This window comes from Mastigoproctus giganteus, chromosome 4 (assembly GCF_048544385.1).
Source record: "Mastigoproctus giganteus isolate SK-2022 chromosome 4, ASM4854438v1, whole genome shotgun sequence".
Taxonomy (NCBI): Eukaryota; Metazoa; Arthropoda; class Arachnida; order Uropygi; family Thelyphonidae; genus Mastigoproctus; species Mastigoproctus giganteus.
In genome coordinates, this window is record NC_143578.1 from 152673744 (window position 1) to 152691964 (window position 18221).

The window sequence follows — 18221 nt, forward strand, 5'->3', positions numbered from 1 at the left end:
AGTTTGAGCAGGATCTTATAAACAACCAAACTATTCACATATCTAGCAGACTAATGTGATTCATCCACTTCCTTCTAGTGTTTACATAAGTAAACAAGTCCTTGTTGCTTTTCCTTGCATTCGTTCTCAGAGGAGACTCGTAATCTGCCTTCGCTTGCCTAACCTCCTTTGTGACTTGATTGCAGACTAGTTTATATCTATTCAAGGCACTAGTACCGCCTGATAATTTATTTCCATCCCATGTATTTTTCTTTTCTGCCACAAGTCACTTCAATTCATGTGATAACCATTTAGGTCTAGGCAGTATCTCATAGTTGGTATAAAAAGCCTAGTAACTTCTCTTATTGCTTCCCTCAGTGCCTCCCATTTAGAATTTGTTGTCAGTACATCACCAGTTTGTCCCACTTCAGAGAACTTAAAAATTGTCTGAGATTGAGACTTTAAGAAAACAAAAAACCTTTCCCTTTGTACTCAATAATAGTTACATCTTTAAGTAAATGTGACATGAATACATTGTGAATACTGCCACCTAGTGGTCTTTTATTTGCAGTTTTTAATGCATCAAGAGTCACTGTTGATGACCAGATCAAGCATATTGCTTACTCTTTGCCTCTCTCCCATGCTGGTAGAAAACATTCATCCAGTAAATCCAATGTGGGTGATAAACCCACAGGTTCCCATTAATATCTGGAAAATTAAAATCTCTATTATAAGACAATTTAATTACTGCAATATGTAATATATATTACAGTAATTTGAAGTGGAAGTGGCACCAGCTGTGTGCTATCTAAATTAGTACACTATTAAAATTAATTAATAAAGAAGGTTTTTGGGAATGTTGCTCAAAAAGAAGTTATATTTTAGATAAAATAAGTGTGGGTGAGTGATAGGTTAAGATTTGGGACCTAAAGGTGGTTTTATTTTTCGGACTGTGAACTTTTTTAAAATGGCTATCATTATTATGTTCGGACATAGGAAAACATAGGAAATTTCAAGGTCATTAAATTTTTAAGGAACTATAATCAGTCACTGGGAATTCTTAGTAGAATAGTTATGTTACCTGATAGCTTTGATGTAGAAGTTTTCAGGATACCAATTTTTGTATTTAAAAATACTCACATGTTGCTGAGTTATACATTATTGGTATTTTCAAGGTCACAGTAATTCTACCGTCAGCCATTTGGATGTTTCCAGTAGATAAAAGAACTACAGCAGTGCCACCTGCTTGTTCAGTGGTGATGAGAAATTCGGCATAAATTGCGGAAAATTATTAAATTGTGACATCACGAGGAAGCTTCATCACCGAATAAGAGCTACTCCATTTATATGGCTGCGGCAGGTTTAGTAGATCGACAGCTTAAATCCCAAGCCTGGATAAATGGTAAGGGTTGATGTCAGGAAGGGCATCCGGTCGTAAAAACTATGCCAAAACCAATAGATGTGTTCCGGTTAAGAAGTTAATCCAACTAGAGGAGAAGAAGAGGATGTAAAGTGTGAATTGGGAACATTGAATGCCGACCCCATATAACGTGGGAAAAGGCGAAGACAAAGAAGAAGAAGATTACAGTAATTTGTATTAATTAGTTTGTTGTATCCCAAATACAGCATAGAGTGCAATGTGGATGGTTGAACTGGAGAAAGATGAGTGGGGTGCTGTGTGATAAGAAAGTAAATTGTAGAATGAAGGGAAGAGTGTATAAAACTGTGGTTAGACCCGCATTGATGTAAGGTGCTGAGACATGGGCGATACAAGGGCCAAGGAGAAGAAGATGGAAGTGGCAGAGATGAGGATGCTAAGATGGATGTGTGGTGTGACGAGGAAGCACAGGATAAGAAATGACTACATCAGAGGTACGGTTAAGGTGGGCCTCTGAGTAAAAAAAATGCAGGAATCTAGGTTGAGGTGGTTTGGACATGTGGAACGAAGAAGTGAGGAGTATGTGGGGAAGAGATGTGAAAAGTTGGAGGTGATAGGGAAGAGGAAGAGGCGGAGACCTAAGCTGAGATGGAAGGACAAGGTGGCAGATAATTTAAAAGAGAGAGGATGGAGGAAAGAGGAAGCCCAGGATAGGGAGGAATGGAGGAAAAGAATTCAGGACAGAAATGCCGACCCCATATAAACGTGGGAAGAAGGTGAAGATGAAGAAGAAGAGTTCGTTGTATCCCATTCTTCACTAAAATTTCCACCGATTTATTTCTATTTACACAATAAATGCCATATGGCTTCTATGTGATGCTTAATTCTGTTTTTCCTTTTAATATTTTTAAGGGAAAGTAACCATCTGCTATGATCTTCTGTTTCAAAACCATACTGTTCTTCTGTTCACTTATTTGTGGGTGTTTTATTGTTGTAACAAACTTCCATCTGTTGTGGAAATGAGTAGGGTTGAATAAATTCAAGGAAGAACTAGACAAACTATTGAATGGGATGGACAGGTGATGTGAGAAGGTTTTTTTTTTTATTATTATTATTATTATTTTTTGGCTGATGCTTAATAAGCTTACTTTCTTGCATCCTTTGCCAGTGCTAATACTAAAAATTTATTGTTTAATATTCTTCACATATATTTTGCAATTTGAATTTAAACGATTATGCCACTGTATTACTACATTCAGTAATATTTTATTTTTTTGATATATTGGAATAACTTTTTTTTATTTCAGCATTAATTTTCACATTAAATTCAATTATATAATATGAGCAACTTTCTTGAAATTTCTTGATAAAATTAACCCATCTTCTCCTGAGTCATAACTTTTACAAGTTTTTAAGACATCTTCCAGTTGTTCTCTACTTATGTTCTTAATTACTATCATTGGAATAAAGAGGAAAGTCATCAGTGATGATGATTTTAAAGAACACTTGATTCCTATAATCTTTAAAATAGTGTAACTAAGTTTATAAGTTTTATCTATTTTTACATTATTATTTTGTTATTTAGGTTGTTAAGAATTTTGTAAGTCGTCACACAAAGTGTAAATTTACCCATTTTTTTTTTGTTAACCACTAATACCACTGCTTCCACTTTTTCTTAGTTGTATACATTCACTAAGAACAAGTCGGTGATATAGATTCATCTCTTAGAGCACCTTTGCACTGATTCTCATGTAGGAAACTCAATCAAGATAAGTTGGATTTTTCCCACATCACCCACCTTATAGTTCCCCCCCACTCCCAGGTGTGATTTCTATATACAGTAGACTCTTGATTTTCCGGGATAGATGGTAAAAAAAAATTCCCAGATAATCGATTTCCCGATTAATCCAAAAATACAGTAAGTTCCCGACATATGTAAGAGAGACATTCTCAGACTCTTACGTAAGTTGAGTTTTATGTAACTCGGGAATGACTAAAAAAATATTGCTACTATATCCCTGATATGCCAAAATTACAAAAACCACATAATATCCTCAGAAGGATGAAGAAAAGTAGTTATATATTTTTAATTAGTTCAATTAAAAACTTTATCTGGGGATGGCGGTGAAGTAGCCGGAGTAGCACATAAGAAAAGAAAACATAAAAGAAAGAAACCCATGTTACTGTACTGTAAAAACTGATTTGTATTTTGTAGCCTTGTTTATTATAGTTGACCTCATTAGTGCTGATCGCTTCACCGCTTCTCATATTCTGTCTTTCTCCTTTATTGTGTTCACATTGCCACTGACAAATCTGAATTCAGTGCGATGCTTGTTAATGTTTGGCCATTTTCATACATCCTTATTATTTTAATTTTCTGATCCAACTCGATCACTTTCCTTTTCTTGATAGATTTACTAGTACCGCTGTCACTTATTCTCTTAGTAGGCACCATGACAACAATCAAAATTTAAATTTTCTGAAAAGAACTTCACAGGGTTAAAGCAAAACTCACTATTATCACCCCCCACATGAACTCACATTTTACTAAAACACATTTCTGGAGGCCACTGCCATAAAACAATTTGCGCTTTCTGGGTTACTGGGCTTTTCTGTTAGTTCATCTAATTATAAACAGGTAGTAAACTTGATCTTATTGCATTTGCGATAATACCAATAGCTGGAATTCTGTGGAATTTTAAGTTATTATAGTGAAATGTGTGTTCCCCTTCAGTCATATAAAAAACGTAAAATAAGTCCGAAGCTACGTAAGTCAGGGACATACTGTACCCAAAAATGTTCAGCAACCTACGTAAAAAAGTATGGCGATAGACAAAAAAAACAAAAAACTTACAATGTACTACTTGCATGTCTAATTCGATGCTTCCCTTTATTTTTAAAATGACGCATGTGGTTTGGTCATCAACATTATAATGGTTCTTTAGAGATTTAACAGATGCACCACTCTCAAGCTTTCGAATAATTTCAAGTTTTTGTTTAATTCTCTTGCGTTTGCCCATAATTTTTGTGATTTCTAAACAAAAAAAAAAATAAAAATAAAATAGTTACTATAAAAAAAAATTCTGACATTGCTGACAAATAATGAAACAAAAAATTTTGTCCTTTTGCAGTGCGACGGAACACAATGATCAATGTGACACAGTAAAACAAACTAAACATTTGGTCTCTTTTTTTTTTTTTTGTGTGATGGGTGTGAAGACAGTGGGGGTTGCAAGATAATAGGCACAATAATCTCCTAATGATGACTTATAACGGCTTTTCTTGTCACTCATTTACGACTTGCAAAACATCTGTTTATACCTATTCTAATTATTACGTGAATTTTATGATTTCAGGTTGATTTTTTTTTTATTTTTTTATTTGGAGTCTTGAAGTGTCCTGGTTAATCCGATCCCTTGGAACCTTGGACCATCCACCGTATATCTAGTACCATCAGATTTTCACTTATTTTTTAATCTGAAAAAATACCTGGCTGGCATCCATTTTCCTACCAACAGTGCCGTTATTGCTGCAGTGGATGCATTCCTGGAGGCCCAAGAGTAAACTTTTTTATAGCTAGAATCAATGCATTGCAGCATCGGTGGCAAAAGTGTATCGACTCCAGAGGGGACTCTGTTGAAAGGTAACATGTTACCAAACTCCTCAAATTAAAAAAAAAACTTTCGTACTCAAGCCACAAACTTTTCAAAACCCCCTCATAAAACCTAATCTCATAAAAATGTGCACATATCCATTCTGTGGTCAAATGTTATGAGTAGTAATTAAAATCATAATATTATTATGATAATATTAATTAAAATTGTGTTAATTAATATACATAACTTCCGTCATCATCATTCTAAAGGCCAAGCCCGCCATAGAGATCTTTTTTCTCCACTCAACCCGAATTTAACCCCAGGGGCTCACATCTGGTGAGTTTGGGCTTGGCACACCCAGGGTCCTGAGCACTGGATATCATCATTCTTCTCTTTCTTGGTGATTCCCTTCTGATTCTTGTTCTCTCTCTCTCTCTCTCTCTCTCTCTCTCTCTCTCTCTCTCTCTCTCTCTCTCTCTCGGGGGGCCGACCGGGCTAGCCGAGTGGGTAAAGTACCTGCCCGGCAACCCAAAGGTCGCGGGTTCGATTCCCGCCTCGGGCTTGGATCAAAGTACTGCAAAAACCTTGGGAGGTGCAATATGGCCACAGAAGTCGATGCGCCAACAACTACCAAATCAATCAATCAATCAATCAATCTCTCTCGGGATAATTCAAAAAATTTTTTTTAGCTGGTGCAGGCTTCCTTGCACCATATGCTAATAATAATAATAATTTGGGCTTTTTATTTAGCTTCCCTGTAGGGATTCTTTCTTGAGAGTCGGAGCACATCATCAAGTGGTGTGATTATTGGTCCTCTGCTTTATTTTCCCTTCAAGCTGTCCTAGTATGTTTACTATCCAATCATTGTGTCTTCAGAGATGTCCTAGGAACCACATCTCCCTCTTTATTATGGTTTTCTTGATTGTTCTTTGTTCCTCAGCTACTCTGAGGACTTCTTCATTCGTATTTTTGTCTCTCCAGTCAGTTGATTTTCATCAGCGTTCTCCAGCAAAACATCTCAAATGCTTCAATTCTCCACCAGTCTGTTGCTGTTATTGACTATGTTTTACATTCATACAGCAGTATACTCCATATATATGTTTTCACAAATCTTTTCCTCTTTTATTTGTTTATCTTGCTTGCAATAAATGATTTCATTTTCCTAAGTGTTTCTTTTGCTATAGCATTTCTCCTTTTTATTTCTAAATGGGTTTTGCTATCCTCTTGTATGTTGCTTCCCAGATATACAAATGGACTTACTTATTCAATTTCCTTGTTATCTGTTTCTATCTTGTCTGTTTTTTTTTTACTTTCTTTTCTGGCAACCATTATTTTTGTCTTTTTTTGTGTTAATTTTGAACCTGTATTCTAAGAAAACTTCTTCCATTCTATTGTGTTTTTTTAACTCTTCTTTATTTTCTGCTAGTGCTGCTATATCATCTGCAAAACATATTTATTGCAACTGTACTCCTCCTATATTTATTCCTGTGGTTTTACACTTCACTTTCTCCAGAGCATCTTCCATGTACAAGTTAAATAGTAATGGTGATAATGCACACCCCTGCCTAACTCCTTTTCTTATCTTGGCTATTACTTCATTATTTTGAAGTTCAGTTTTTGTTGTTTGATTTTCATATAATTTTTGATGGCTCGTCAATCTCTCCAATCAAACTGGACCTTCTTCATGACTCTGAAAAGCTTGTCCCAGGGAATACTGTCAAATGCTTTTTCTAGATCAATAAAAGCTATGCGTGTGGTTTTATTTATGATTATTCTTCTATCTATAATTGTGCATAGTGCTAAGATGACTTCTCGTGTTCCTCATCTATTTTGGGAACCAAATTGATCTTTGCTTAAAAACTATTCTGTTTTCGGTTTAATTCTGTGTTTTATTATGTTTAAAAGTATTTTGGATGTGTGGCTAAGCAGACTGATGGTTTGGTAGGTTTTACACTCTGTCACAGTTCCTCTTTTTGGCAATATCACTGTCTGGCTTTGAAAAAAGTCATCTGCATCTTTTCCTTCTTCATAGACTGCTTTTGTGATATTGAATATTTCTTTTCTTGTTTTGTCTTCGGCATTTTTTTTTTTTTTTTTTTTTTCAGCATTTTTTTAGAAATTCTGGAATTTTTCTGTCCCTACTGCTTTTCCATTGGGGATCTCATTTAGAGCTCTTCTATATTCTAATTCTAGTAGGTCTAGCCCCAGACAATCCTCTTTTACTTCGTGTTCAGCTTCCAAGGCTTCCTCAGTTATTTGGTTTCCATCATAGAGGTCTTCTAGGTACTCTTTCCGTCTTATTCCTATGTCTCTATTTCTAATCAGCAGTTTTCCATCTATATTTCTTATTGCTGTGCTGCTTTTGGTTTTAGGGTCTCGAGTACATGTGGCAATTATCTTCAGCTTCCTTGCATATTTCATCCATCCACTTTTCCTTTGCCCTTCTGCATTACTCAGTCACTTTTTTTATTAGTCTTCTGTACTGTTCTTGTCCTTCGGCTGTATTCTTCTTTCTGGCTTTGTTTCTTTCTACAATCAGGTTGAGAATTTCACTTGTTATCCATGGCTTTCTTGGTTGTAGTCTTATGTGTCCAATTACTTTGTTGTTTCTTCCATAGTCTCTTTCACTATCTTCCATTCGATTTGGTTTATTATTATTATTTTTTTTTTTTCAGGTGAATTATCGCTTTCCATATCTGCCCCTGAATGACTGAAACAGTTGGTTGCTGTATCTTTTCTTCACTAGAACATAATCAATCTGGTATTGTTGTAGGTCTCCTGTGGCATTCCAAGTGTAGCGTCTTCTTTTTGGTACTTCAAGAAGTGTGCTGCCAATGATTAATCCTTGTTGTTTACACAACTCTCCTTGTCCTACCACTGCATTGAAATCACCCGTTATGGTTAGATTTTCTTTATCTTTTACTATGCCTATTAGTTTTTCCAGTCGTTCATACACAATTTCTATTTCATCATCATCACAGTTGCTTGTTGGCCTATAGACTTGTATTATATTTAAATCCACTGGATTGGCTGCCACTGTTGTCATCAGTACTCTATCGCTAGGATGATAGATGTTTGCTACTTTTTCCCCATTCTTTTGTCAGCAGAAGTCCAATGCTGTTTCTTCCACTCTGTCCACTACCGTATATCAATCTGTAGTCACTGCTCCATATGTCACTATTTCCCTGCCACCACCAAACTTCACTGACTCCCATTATTCCAATGTCCTTTTTCTTTGCTTGTTCTTTGAAGTTCCTCCAATTTTCCTATTTTTATCAATGTTCTTATATTCCAAGTTCCAATTCTTAGAGAAAATTTTCTCTTTCTCGTGTTTCTTCTTGGCGTTATTAATGTTGCCCACCATTTTGATTCCGGAGATTCTTTGCACCTCTGTCCCATCTATGGGACGCCGGTTACTCGGGACCTTAGTAATATTTCTCTACATGGTAGTTTTTCTTGGGAAGGTTAGTGCAGTAGTTTCCCATTGCTTTCTGCACAGAGTTTTACAACCGTTTCTGTCACTGTGACTGCGCTTGTAAATATGGTGGCCACTACCGGCAGATCTATCCAATCAACACTAGCGTCATCTATTAGCAAGACATCTGCCCCTTGCTAACATTCGCCATATCTAGCTACCCTCTAATTTAACCATATCATAACTTTATAATATGTTTAAAACTATTAATATACAAACTTTATAATACTAAAAAGAATAAATGCACAAGGCATAGTAGACTACTACACAAGTAGTGTAATTGGTAATTCATTATAAAAATATCAGTGATATATCGCCATATTTTTCCGTTGTACATGTCGACCATCACTAATCCGGCAGCGTTGGGACCTGTGGGGTGCCAGATTAGTGAGTTTGCCGGATCACTGGTGGTTATTTTAGCACATACAGTTTACCCAACAGCTAACCACCTCACCCTACCTTTTAACATGTTGACTGCCAAGCTAGTTAAGAAAAAAATTCCCCAGGGGCTAAAAATATTTAGCAAATAATTTGCTTAATAATACTAAAATAAATATTGTAATGTCAGTGTTATCGTCTTTTTGCTTAAAATATCAGAAAAAAACAGTCTTTTTTTTATGTTGCATATATGTGGCCAACATGGCCCAGTAGGTTACTTTATTTCTTGAGAAGTCGTGTTGGCCACATACGTGTGACACTATTACAGCATACATATGAAGGTCGTTTGTGATTAGTTTATTGCATGCACGGCGAGCGCTGCATTAAAACTAATTGCGATAAAATAAACTCTCAAACATCACAATATGTTTGTCAGTGTTGTTAGAGATTTTGTGAAAACAAGTTCGTTAGTGCGCTGTATTATCCATCGTATTGTGTTGCGTTTTTCCGGAAGTTTGTACAAGTGTGTTGTAAAAAAAAAAAAAAAAAAAAAAAATCTAAAAAGGATGGCTAAAAGAAAATTACTAGAATAAGAGGAACTGAGAGAAATTACTGGAATTTGCAGTTCAGCAGAGTTAAACTTCTCATAGACACAGCACTGTCGAGTTTTTTCAGAAGTTCAACTTTATCTATCTGTTATGGACAATGTACGGTGTTTGCACTTTGCACCATGGGAGGCACTTCCTTTATGCATTGGAACTATAGCTGGGGCTAAATGTGAGCAGATTATAATAATAAATGCAGAAAAATAAGTGGGAATGGCTTGCGAGTGTTTATGAGTTCATGCCAACAGCTGATGCTGCAACCAACGCCACCAAAACAGTAGCGGCAAGTTGGTGCGCTGACCCAGGAAATTTGAAATTACATTCGCGGAAATTATGTCCGAATTAGCGGTGGAACCGGATTACCAGTGGCTGGATTAGCAATGGTCAACCTGTAGTAAAAAACTAACAAATAGTGTAAATGGCATCGATTTAATTGTATCTCATATTGTGACCTTCACAATGAGTTACCATGTATTGCACTACCTCGAATAAGTAACGCTTCACCAACAGAGAAGACTATTGTTACTTATTCTCGGGGGATGCCACCACCCAGACAGCACCGTTTCAAGGCTTATTGGCCTATGCACATCAACTGGCATCTCTCATATTGTAGAGTTATACTTCACAACTGGGTTGGCGTGATTGCAACACTGGGGTACCTACCTGCCCACTGACGATAGGCTAATAAACCTATCATCGATGGCTTATTATATTATTACTACTATGGAAAAATATGGTGATATATCACTGATAATTTTATAGACAAACTTTATAATATACATAACTTTAATGTATTCATGCTTTTTGATATTAAAATAATGAAATAATAACTGCAACTTTTATTTATTTTTGACTTAATAAAGGAAATTCTTAATGTTTGATTCTTAAACACAAATGTTATTTCTTTAGGTGCTACAATAAACTCAAATGTTACAGGTGTCTCAAATGCACCTTCTGCAGCAACTCATTCAGTATCTTCCAGAATAGAAACAGTACAATCTAAAAAGGTAAAAAATTCATTTGTTTAACCCTTTCACCACATTTTTAGATTCTTAAACTAAATATGCGATATAGATTCTAGACTCAATATTTGTAAAAGATGGGTTTTCACCTGAAATTTCATTTCAGGTGAAAAATCTTGCTTGCAGCTTTTCTTTTATGAAAATATCTTGTGAGATTTCCATATCTATTATTTACCTTTTGTGAACCTTGTTTTTTTTTGTCCAATTTAAATTAATCTTTTAGTTGAATAAAAGGCACAAACTGTGCATGTTGGTACCTTTTGTGTGCCAGTGTATCCTTAATGTGGCTTTAGACAACCTGCCAAAAAAAACAAGTTGAAGTTATTTTTCCATGATGATAATCTTTTAGCCTTCTTTCGACCAAAGAGGTTTTTTTTTTTTTTTTTTTTTTTTAAGATAAAAAAAAAAAAAAACTGTCCACTAAATTTTATAAGGTTTGAACCTAGGCCTTTATGCATAGTGTGAAAAGATCTGGGTTCAAGCCTTATTAAGACAGGATAACATTTTATGAGCTTTTTATCAAAGATGTATTGTGATACATTATATTGAAAAATTTATTGTTTAAACTCTGCACCCTTCATATCACATATGTGGTGATATGAAGGGTGCACAGATTTTTCTCCCAGTATGATGGGTCTTTCATTCAGAAAAACAGGCGTACTGACCATAGCATACATGCAATTCAAAATTATTATATACCAACACTGGCCTTAGCTACCTCAGTGCTAATTATAAACATATCCTTCTATGTAATCTTTCCCATTTATGATATCTAAATGACCCACTAATGACCCACCTTTCGCCTGGATAATGGCAGTCACGGCGAGGCATTGAGTCCACAGGTATTTCCATCCATGCAAAGCTCGTACGGACCTTTCCATGGCATCCCAAACATTCTCCACGGGGTTCGTGTCCAGTGAATGGGGAGGCCATTCCGTGGTGGGAAAATCTGCGGAATGCTCTTCAAACCATGTTCTAGTCCCCACGGCTTTGTGTTGAGGTGCATTGCCCTGTGGGTGCATGATAACCATGAAGGAATGCAGATGGTCTGCAAGGATACACACGTAACCTGGACCTTTTAGAGATGCATCTAGACATACCAGATGTCCCAACTTGTGCCAGTTGAATACTCCCCAGACCATTACCAACTGTCCACCTGCCTGAACAGTTCCTTGTTGACATGATAGGTGCATAACTTCGTGTGGGTTCCGTCAGAAACCCACCACCGCCGACCGGGCTAGCTGGGTGGGTTAAGTGCTTGCCTGGCAACCCAAAGGTCGCGGGTTTGACTCCCGCCTCGGGCTTGGATCAAAGTACTGCAAAAACCTTGGGAGGTGCATTATGGCCACAGAAGCCTATGTGCCAACAACTACAAAAAAAAGAAACCCACCCTCCATCTGCTCGAAATAAATAGTCCTGTGTTGTGGTGTTAACAATGGGACTCTGATGGGCCGGCGGCTCACATAACGTATTGTGACTAATGATCGCCTGTGGTCTTGGTGGAGATGTTTCTGGCACCTCCCTTGTTGGAGTCGGCGTTGATTTGTGCCACTGTCGCTCTCCAATTGGCCGAAACAAGGCGAGACAGACATCAACAGCCACGTTCATCCACCACCTTTCTCTGCCCACAACACTGTCCACGATGAGATGTTATTCCGGAAATGGTATATTTCTGATACACTCTTGATACTGTTGAATGGGGATAGTGCAATTTCTGTACCACCTCCGCTATAGAGTGACCCATGGCCACCCACTATCATCCCTCTTTCTAAGTCGGTTAACTCACAACGTTTATCCATACAGACATCGAATTACCATCTATGTGAATGCAGTGTATCTGTATACCCACCAAGTGGTGGGTTCGTCCACTACCATGAGGGGTGATAGCGTCACATTGCCTAGGAACCAGGTATCCATGGATTCTGTCCTTTCAGTGTACAGCACAGTATTATTTAAAACGCACAAAATATATATATATATATATATATATATATATATATATATATATATATACACATACACACATACACAAGGTGTGGCAAAGTTCTCGAACTGGTGCAATAAACAGAACACCGAAAGAAGCTAAAAAGTGGCTTTATTTTTATTAAAAGTAATCGCCACTTGAATAAATGCACTTATTATACTGTTCTAAAGGGTTTCTGAAAGAGTCAGTGAAGCCATCCAAAGAGAAGATGTTCAATTCAGCAGTTACATTTTTTTTATAGCCTCAACATCCTGAAATCTCTTTCCTTTGGGGCCAGTTTTCACCTTGGGAAAGTGGAAGAAGTCTGCTTGTACTTGATCTGAAGAGTAGAGTGGATGGTTGATCTGTAGAACGACACAGTTGTCAGAAATGTCTTCACAGCAAGTGCAAAATGGGTGAGAGGTGGGAGGCATTGTCATGCAACAAGAACCATCTGACTTTCTTTCGAAATTGTAGCCTTACCAGTAAATGTACTTAAAACAAGTCTGGACATAAACAAAATGTTTTGGATCTTTGTGATGTTTTGAAGTCCACTGCATGCTCTGACACATTGTCTGAGTCATGCTGAAACACCACCCAACACTCATCTCCAGTGAATGAAATACAGTCAAGGAAATTAGGATTGTCTTAACAAGTCTTTTGTTAAGATTTTGTTTTAAATTGAGATAATCTGCAACAGAAATATATGATATTTTTAAAACTGTTTATGGTGATGTCATACCAATGTGTTTGAATGGCATAAGCAGTTCAAAGACAGATGAGGGGATGTTTGCAACAAACCAACCAAGAAGTGTGCATCCACCAACCTCTTGAAATGAGGACAGAATTGCAAAAGTTTGGAAATTGTGTCAAGAGATCAATGTTTGACTGTCGATCACTTGCCACAATAAGGCAAAATTTGATATTTGTTCTTTTGTTGCCCCGTTGCAAAATCATGACAGTGAATGTTAATGCTGCTAATAACCAATCTTAAACAGATGGTGGTACAGAGATTGTCCAATACACCTCTCAGTGTACTAGACAATCTCTTTAGCACCATCTTACAACATAACCACTTCATTTATTTTCTAACTCATTGAGCCTGACTGCAACAATACCATTCTGGGAGCTGTATTGTCACATCTCATATATAACTGTTGGCAAAATATGAACAAAAAGTGTCAAGTAAGTCTATCTGTCATTATCACACTCACCAATTTTATAATTAGCCCATCACCTGAATTACATTGCTTTTTATTTTAATCAAACAAGTTTCAAAAAAATCTATTTTACTTGTTAATTGCTACTGAAATGCTATTTTCTGTGACTTGTGGTAATTCATTTTTATTGTCACATGTAGGAGAGTGTTTTTGTTATAAAACATCAGCAGCGATTGCAGAATCTGTGGGGGCCTACAAACAAGTCATCTGCAGCACCAAAGTTCTTCGAAATAGTACTGTCAGCGATGTGATGAACAACTTCATGCATTCTTCTATATTTGCATCCTCAGAGATTACATTGTTATTTCCAATTACATCAAAACCAGTTATCAAAGTAACACAGTTTTGCACTATAGATAATTTGGCACATTTCCATATATTCTGCATAGACTCAGTAGCCATATTTTTATCAGCTGAGCCTTTTTTTCCAGATTCAGAAATACACTACTGCTCATTTTGGTAACAGAATTTAAAAATAATAATAATAATAGCGATGGCATCTTTGAAGTAGTGTTTGGTTGTAAAAACTTTAATTTTGTTACCGAGAATTTCATGTAGAAGTATATGAAATACACTCGTGCAAAACTTTTCTTTGTTTCACCATTTCCCATTAATATTCTATTAGCCATTCCCTAAATGCATGGTGTTTTTCCTGTTTATTTTTTTTGCAATATATAATGTCAAATTTCTTCTCTTTAAAATAAAATCTTTCTGGATTTGCCTATAATGAATAGTTTCAGATAGTATGAACTAGAGCTGTAATGCTCAATACGTTATACATTGATATCAATATTTGTAAAATAATAAGAAAAGTATACCTCAATATAGTACGTAGAACACTTCCGTATGATGCTCTCCAGAAATTAAAATGAAAAAATCAAAAACTTACATTACAGTAACAAATAATTAAAAATCAATTAAAAATAAGAAAATTAATTAAAAGAATTAAAAGAAAAAATTGCAAAACGATTTTACTTCCAAACGTATCATACGGAAGTGTTCTACGTACTATATTGAGGTAAACTTCTCTTATTATTTTACAAATAATGAATAGTTTCATTTTCTTGCTGCCATCCACCGAAGTCCGAAAAAACAATTATAATACATTGTTTAATTGCTTAATTTATCCCTTCAAATTTTTACCTTGGAAACACGGGCTTGGAAGGTAATAGCTAATAAATGTCATGAACATTGTAATCCACTCATAGCTGCTGAAATCTATTCATAACAGCAGCTGTACTTGGTTTTCCAACTCACTCACTCACTCACTCACTCACTCACTCTCTCTCTCTCTCTCTCTCTCTCTCTCTCTCTCTCTCTCTCTCTCTCTCTCTCTCTCTCTCTCTCTCGGAACTTGTCTGCAGTATGGTATGTGGTCATACAATACAGTGTGCAAGCAACATGTGAATTTTTTTATACTCTATTTTATTTGGAAAATTAAATGCACAGGGCATAATCCTTATGGGTTTTGATAATTAACTATATAGTATCAGTGTAAATACACCATAGTTAACCCATATATTTGAACTACGTATGTAGCTTATAGGGCATCGTTTTAATTGTATCTCATAATGTGGTTGCCTTCATAACGAGATAGCTACTATTGCATTACTTCAAATAAATAATGCTTCTCTAGTAGAGAAGACTACTGTTATTTATTTTCAGCAGTACCACCACCCAGACGATCGTTTCAAAGCTGTTCGGCTTCATCATCAGTGGCGGCAGGTACCCAGGTAATACAACAAGCCATCACAGTTGCTATCTCGTTGTGAAGGCAACCACATTATGAGATACAATTAAAAAGATGCCCTCTCTACTCTACATACGTAGTTCAAATATATGGGTTAACTATGGTGTATTTACACCGATACTATATACTCTATTTTATATAAACTTAACTTTTTTTAAATAAAAATGCATCATCCTCCCATAGTAATGACTTTTTTTTTTAGCAGAAAAGGATTAACATCCAAAGTTCTTCAAACTTCTTTGCTATTACTGTAGGTTTTATTTCAAAGTACTTTACTAAAGGTGATACCTTCAACCAACATTTTAAACTTTAAATCAATGGAATTGAAACTTAATTGTTATTTACTTATATTTGCCATAATCAACTTCATTATAAATATGCTTGAATGTTTATCATAAATGATTACAGTATTTAATGAATATCAAATTTCCACATTCTCCATGAATTAGCAAAACCTGATTCATGTGTGGAAAAAGGTTGAGAGAGCAAGAATACTTGTATAATTGGCAAATGGCAGTTTATATAATTTTTATCCAGTTTACAGCTGAATAGAGGTTGACCATCTTTAATCTAGAAAATAATATTAAGGAAACAGCCATCTATGAATTTAGTTCAGTTTGGTGACCTTCCAAAAATAGAGCATGCATAATCATGATATTATTATCCATTTATAAATTTAAAATGAACATGATATTAGCAATTTTTTAACTTAAATTTCAAAATTTACTTAACACTCATGTTGAAATAATTAGGACATCCAAAGCTTGAAAGTTAGAAATACAAGGGGAGGAGGATTACAAGATACTTCTGTTTTTTTAAGATTGTGAAATGCTTTCTGTTTAAGGTTTTGAGGTACTCCTGATTATTTAAGATCTTTTCCCATACAAATCTTTCACAATATAGCATGATTTATTTATTACTGGCAACTGACTGGTGATAACGGTATTTGCTGAAAACAGTGCCTTACACTCTCTTTTAAGTTTTAACTATTCTTCCCCATTTCTTATGAAAATGTGCCTTATTTCTTCAAGATGTAGTCTTTGAGTTACATTCATTTTTATTTCCATATGTTTATTAAATTCAATTTTTTAGCAAATGGATACAAGTTCTAAACTAGGCAGAATTAAATCAGATATTTATAAATTAAAAACATAATACAGAGACACTTATTCTATATATTATGATCAAATATATATTGTTCATGACATATTTTTATTGAGATATGCAAAATTAAGACAACCCATTGGTAGCCATGCAAAATCATATGTAGAACAAGATATTGCAAACTGAAAGTCATTGAAAAGTACTGTGAGTTAATCCCAAGTTAACCAAATAAATTTTCAAATGGAGGGGGAGACAGTATGATCCCCAAAGCTACCAGTGGGTTAATATTATGTTTAATTTCACTTTGTTTATGTATTAATTAAAATGATGCCATTCTGGCTTCTGATATATATGTGATTGTTGTGTATTGTGTACATAAGACAATGAATCAAGTTATGGTTAGTAACCTGTCAGCAAGGCATGTTTTAAAAAGTAAGAACGTGAACAGATGCATAGGAATCACTCTCCATCCATTCATTTAAAGGCTTGTATTATTCAATTTAGGAACATTTCTCATTAGTTTTTTTTTTTTCTTGGTTATTATTATAAGTGCTGGAAAAATAATTAAAATGCATAATGGTAATGCTTATCTATTTTTTAAATGTCATAACTGCTGTATATGAGTTGACAAAACTTCAGTAATATACATTACTAAAAGCTAACTAAGTTTGTTATAAAATGCATTACTCTCATTGTGAAGAGTACATCATGCTTGTCTTGTACCTTGTCTTGTACTTCAAGTAACTGTAAATAACTCAAATGCCATAACTATTTATGGTTACAACACTCCATTTTTAGAAGCTTATAACACAGCCACAAATAGAAGAAAGATTTCATTACCATACCACTCTTTTTAATTCTCAAAACAGTAATATTCCCCTGTCTTGAAAATTATTTGCCTCTCAATGTAGAATGCTTAGATTGATAAAAGTATTGCTCTGTAAATGTTTTTTTTTCTTATTCATTCTAACTGTTCAGAAATTTTGTCAGCAAAACTTTTATAAAACAGTACAAGGGTAATTAAGATACCTGTAAGAAAGGAGTACAAAAATACACCAAGAATGTAATAAATCCATATTTTGCATGTAGTAATGACTAAAGAACAGTGGAGCTAGATGATAACAGTATCCAGGATAAAGGATAGGCTTGTTTTATTGAACAAAACTTGTAGGACCATGACTGCATTATTAAAATGGTTATCCTCACTTCCCTTTTCTTTTTTATGTTCTATCTGGAATTGTACTTTGATTTCATGGCAGCAAGAGCTAATAAACATGTTGCCCAAGGAATTAAAATTTTTAATGTATTTTCATTAAAGAAGAATAATCATGCCATATCTTTAACCAGAAATCAAAGACCAACCATTAAATTTGATTTTTAATGCAGTCAAGAGAATTGGTGGAGAGGTAATTCAGTTTTTCTGGTTGTTCACTCCTATTTAATTAATTAGGTTTATAATTAAAAGGGTCTCTAATCAATTTGAATTTATCTAAATTGTCACAGAAATATTTCTGAAAAATTTTTGTTGATGACAACTGATCCAAAAAAGCAGTCTTTTAACAAAAGAGGAAGTTCAGTGATTTTTGTTACTGAAAAGGAAAGACATCACTATCAGAAATATATTAGCATTAGTAAAGGCACATGATGCAAGAAAGCAAACTTATATAGCATCAGCCAAAAAAAAAAAAAAACTTTCTCATTTCACCCAACCACTCGCTCCAAATGTTTGTCTAATTCTGCCTTGAATCTAT

The 18221-nt window shown here is 35.1% G+C and overlaps 1 protein-coding gene across 3 annotated transcripts in view; it reads left to right on the forward strand.

Annotated features, from left to right (window-relative positions):
• Nucleotides 1-18221, forward strand: part of ICA69 (islet cell autoantigen 1-like protein) — a 206569-nt gene that overhangs the window by 177933 nt on the left and 10415 nt on the right. For all 3 annotated transcript variants that reach the window (XM_090372977.1, XM_090372975.1, XM_090372976.1), the window contains one exon: nt 10321-10418. In XM_090372977.1, the coding sequence (XP_090229103.1) occupies nt 10321-10418 (98 nt within the window). The remainder of the gene's footprint in view (nt 1-10320; nt 10419-18221) is intronic.